Source organism: Poecilia reticulata, chromosome 6 (assembly GCF_904066995.2).
Source record: "Poecilia reticulata chromosome 6, P_reticulata-male-v2, whole genome shotgun sequence".
NCBI lineage: Eukaryota > Metazoa > Chordata > Actinopteri > Cyprinodontiformes > Poeciliidae > Poecilia > Poecilia reticulata.
In genome coordinates, this window is record NC_088835.1 from 18,869,831 (window position 1) to 18,874,640 (window position 4,810).

At 40.4% G+C, this 4,810-nt stretch overlaps 1 protein-coding gene across 1 annotated transcript; it reads left to right on the forward strand.

Moving 5' to 3' along the window:
* Positions 1-592: 592 nt before the first annotated feature.
* On the forward strand, positions 593-4,270 carry endouc (endonuclease, polyU-specific C). The gene is made up of 8 exons (XM_008411861.3): positions 593-729; positions 830-883; positions 965-1,064; positions 1,138-1,249; positions 1,344-1,465; positions 2,362-2,474; positions 2,563-2,722; positions 2,788-4,270. The coding sequence occupies exons 1-8, from the start codon at positions 719-721 to the stop codon at positions 3,061-3,063; spliced, it is 948 nt and encodes a 315-aa protein (XP_008410083.2). The 5' UTR covers positions 593-718; the 3' UTR covers positions 3,064-4,270.
* Positions 4,271-4,810: the final 540 nt, after the last annotated feature.

Here is a 4,810-nt window from a genome sequence, read left to right on the forward strand (position 1 = left end):
TGCAACATAAATTGACTGATGGAATCCAACGTGATGCCTGCATGACAACATAGACATTGTAAACTGAAACTTAACACATGCACTGCCTCATTCTGAGAGGACACAACAACCAGAAGCCACAGCAGAATTGCAGGAGATGTATTTAGGTAGTACTACTGGAAATTTAGGTCTGATTAAAATAAAAAAGAAGAATGCTGCAGTTCTCTAATACGTATCATTTGAGGAGCAGGGTCAGAAGATTCACAAACACTTAAACGGACAGGAAAAATAGTCATGCTGGTGTAAATAAAGACTCAAGTCATTAAAACTTGGCCTTTTGTCTCTTAGATGGGGGAGGGTTTTGTACTCCAGCCCCCTCCCTCTTACTGGTGCCACTGGGATCGGTTGCAGTTGTAGTTTAGATCTGTTATAATTTGATCTAAGCATGTCCCATTAAGACCCAAAGGCACTGTTTTGGTAAAAGAGTATACAATATCTGATGTAGGCCAACAATCTCATGTGAAAGTGGATATAAAACCTTAGAGAGAACCCATATCCTGAAGCAGAGTGCCCCCTGGTGGTTACACATTACCCTTCCCCTAAAAAAATAATGTTCACGTCCAGATTCCTCTCTAAGCCCCTGCGGAGTGTTAGATACTGGGAGGAAGCTGGACTCAGTCAAACATTAGTGAACGCTCAGCTGTAGTGTGAACTGTAGTAGTGAAGAGTTTCTGGCACTATGGCTGTAAGGTCTGTATAAATATGTATTTTCCCTCCTTTTAAACTTCATTGCTGGAAAAAATATTAACTTTTAAACCAAGAGCGTTGACTGAAGCTGTGTGAAATGCAGGTTTTGTGGATTCCTCCTGCTTGCGGTTCTTCTCAGTGGACTTCATGTATCAAGGTAAAAATCAATGAAAGCATGAGCACATTTCTCATGCATTTGCTTTAGTTTGACTCAGATTTTTATGTATTTCTGTGACAGGCCAGCTGTAAACCAGGAGTTATCTAACCTTTTCAATGAGCTCTGGAGGCTGGATGTGAACCGCATGAAGCCTGGGATAGACTACACTATCTCTGTTCAGGTGAGGAGCTTCTTCCTACGATCACAAAGTTTTCCCGGTTGCCTTTGAAACTCTCTGTGTCTCACCTCTGCAGGGCAGAGCGGGATATGTGAACCAGGGCAGCCATGTTGTCGTAGATCATGCCTCACTGCCTCTGTTCTCCAACGTCAATGAGAACAAACTGAGGAACATAACCACTTTCTCTCGTGAGTGTCCCATGCGGAGCCCTCTGCATGTTCGAGCTGATGTGAAGATCCAGCACATGTTGCTTTAATGAATTACTTTTCTGTGCCCTTGCAGTCTTCATGAAGCTCCTGGACAACTATGAGCGGTCGACAGGCATCACAGAGCGAGTCACTCCAGAGGAGCTGACGGAGATTAATCTGTTCCTGGATGCTGTTTTAGAGACACAAGTCATGAAGGTGTGTTCAACAAGCTGGATTTAACAAGTTATTAGTTACAACAGGTACATGTTTGTTGTGTTTTCCAGATGCCTAAAGTTTCCCACAGATTGAAGAAAACCTCTTTGTGTTTTTTGCTGTTTTGTGGTTTGAGGCTGCAGCTGTCTCTTCCTGTCCCTGCAGGAGCGAAACGCTGAACTTCATGGTGTTAGAGTGAAAAATAACAAACAGCTGAAACATCTGTGTGCGGCTGCGGAATGCAAACTTGGCCTCCATGCTGTCCCCAAACAGGATTGCTGGAAATATTTGGACATTCAGTACTTAATCTGCAAAACTTTTGGCTCTGACGAGAGTTTAGATTCCCCTTTCTCTATAAGAGAGAGAAGAATGTGGTGTTTGCAATTACGGTCATGTTTTGATAAAATTAAACATTTGGGGTGAGAAAATATAGAAGCAAATCACTGTCAGTTTACAGCTAATGGTACGCAACAAAGCCAAGCAGCTATATTTAGATCTGGACTTTGACTGGGCCATCATAAGACAAAAATAAGATTTTATCTAAGCGATATGTTCAGGATCATTGAACTTTCACCCTGCCTCAAATCTTTCACAGCCACCATCTATCTTCCCATCACCTCTGACCTTCAGCTATGCTGTAAAGAAGAGTCTGAAAAAGTTCAAGGGCTGTGCGTATTTTTGGGAGTTGATTTAATTAAGAATCCCCTCAATAAATCAATAAATAAATCAGTAAAAGTCTCACTTCTGATCGTCACAAAACAAATACAACATAAGAAAATAAGATATTGATGAAGGTCTGTTGGTTTTTACCTGTCAGATGCTTATGGTCTCACAAACAGATGAAGTTTTAGGATCCTGCACAGCCTCCTTTTGCATTAACAAATTTGATTTCTCCACAGCGTGCTCACCAGTACCTGGTGAGCAAAGGAAAGTCCACCTCCGACTCCAGGCAGTTTAAGAATCAGCTCAACTTGATCTGGTTCCATCTCTACCACCGGCAGAGAAACACAGGGTGAGGGTCCAGAGAACGTCAACAGATGAGTTTGTTTTTATCTCAGTCTGTGAGACCGGTCTGGAAATGCTCTTGTCTTTCACGGCAGCCCTGACTCTTGTGGATTTGAACACGTCTTTGTTGGAGAAACCAAATCTGGAACAGAAGTAATTGGCTTTCACAACTGGGTCCAGTTCTTCCTGCAGGAGAAAAACAGCCATTTGGACTACAAGGGCTACCAGGGCTACACGGCCAGAGACCAGGACTTGGTAAGTTCACTGCATGTGGGAGACATGTTTGTCTGACCCGCTGTGACCTGTCGCTCCCCCCACAGCCTGACCAGGACGACCACGTCCTGAAGCTCCAGTTCAGCTGGCACGGTGTGGTGAAGCCCGTCGGCAGCGCCTTCATCGGCACCAGCCCCGAGTTTGAGATGGCCGTTTTCACCATCGTCTTCTTCATGAACACAGAGCGAAGCACCATGGTGCTGGTCAACATCGACCAGTGTCAGATGGAGCTGGTGGTCGTCAGGAAGGGCCGCTGCCTGGGGACGGCGTACCCCAATCTGCTCAGCAGCAACAGCAGACACGTCAGCCAGCACGCGCACTGACTCCAGCTGCAGCTCAAGCGGTCTTTACCCAAAGACAGGTGGTGAAATCTACGTCCAGCAGGAGAATCATAGTCTGTTCTGATTCTAACATGTATCTAAGGCTTTTAATGAAACAGTTCTGATGGTGTGAATGGCGGAACAGGATTTATTTGGAAAAAGTGTAACATGTTAAGCTATATAAGAACCTTATATTAATCATCGCCATGAATAAAAGTGTCAGTGTTGTAGTGATCCAAAAGTATTAGTTCGTATAAAAAGAAACGTATTAACTGTACAAAATGTTCTTTTGAAGAGTGTTAAATCATTAATGTCTTTGTACTTAAGGACATTTGATTACCCTGTTGAAGTTTTCTGGTTGAAGCAATCAGATTTTATTTGAAATGTTCTGTTTTGCCTTCCTAACAAAGTTCCCATGACGTTTGGAAGAGAAGCCGGCCCACAGAGTCATAGGTCATCTACCGTACTGTAGCATCATGTAGCATGATTTTTAAAACAAAATAAATAAATTTATCCCTTTTTGTACAACAATCAAAGGACTCAGATGCTCATTAAACAAGGTGATTTATTTTACATCTTATCATTTTCTTCACTGTATGTGTAAAAAAAAAAAAAAAAAAAAACGAAAACTCATTCAACTTTTTAGTCAAAGTTTATCATATTTTAAACTGATCACATGTTCAACTTTTCATTTCTAACTTTTAAAGATCAAGTCACGTCTGCCTTACTTGGATGACATGTTGTCTTGTCTTTCCCGTTTTGAAGAGGTTTAGAGGAAATTTTTCTAAGCCCAGAGAAGCAGGAATAAACGTTAGAACGTTTATTGGATGTTTTTTGTTTTTTTCCAGTGTGAGCTCATGCGTTAGCAATGAAAGGAGTTTTCATTTCAAGGCTTTTTTTTTTTTTTTTTTTTTTACCACAGGTGACTGTACATGTGGAAGGTGCTGTGAACTTATTTCTAGATTAAATATATTAATAGTTCTCATTTTATCAATCTTCTGCACCGTGCATTAGGCATTAGGCAAATGGCATTAGGCTAAAAATAAAAGAAGTTCCTGTGATGTCAACTGAGACATATTCATTGCGCTCTTCCTTTTTCTTTCCTGAAACGCAACTTTCGGTAGTGAAAGTAAAAATGTTCTTGTTGTTTCTTCAGTCAGCCATCTTTATGTTTTATTGGGTCTACAATAAACAGAAAGTCTGAACTCTTCCTCTTGCTGACTGCAGATTTGTGATCCAACTACCTTTATCATCAGTTGCTTTAGATCACTGTATAATTGGTTTGTTTCTAAATAAAATGCCTATTCTTACCTTTCTGTTTTTAAAAAGTGGCTTATATCTTCAGATTTTTTTTTCTTTTGCTGCTCATCTTATAATTTAAAGCATGTTGTTTTCAGTTCTTACTCTTGCATACACATCCTTCTTTGCTTCAATTTTTTTAAACAAATTTGATTTGAGAGCTGCTATTAAGATTGTCCCTAAATAAATTTTCTCAGACTGGCTAAGTAAGCACAAACCACTGCATTTCCTTTGGAAAATGTGACTCTGGATGTTTTACTTTTATTTTATCAAGAAAAAGGGCATAGTTGGAAAAGGTGTTATTGTATTTTATGGTTTTGTCTACTTTATGTTTGTCTATGTGTGTTTTTTATGATATAATGCATAATCATGTAAACTCAAAATATTTTTTGCGGTGATTGTTGAAACTAATTGCCGAAACTTGTTTCAAACGACTCGTGGCAGAATTTAC

Coding starts and splice junctions, on each gene's coding strand:
- endouc (XM_008411861.3), top strand. Junction 1,466..2,361: donor TAGAGACACAAGTCATGAAG/GTGTGTTCAACA, acceptor ATTTCTCCACAG/CGTGCTCACCAGTACCTGGT. Junction 2,723..2,787: donor CGGCCAGAGACCAGGACTTG/GTAAGTTCACTG, acceptor CTCCCCCCACAG/CCTGACCAGGACGACCACGT.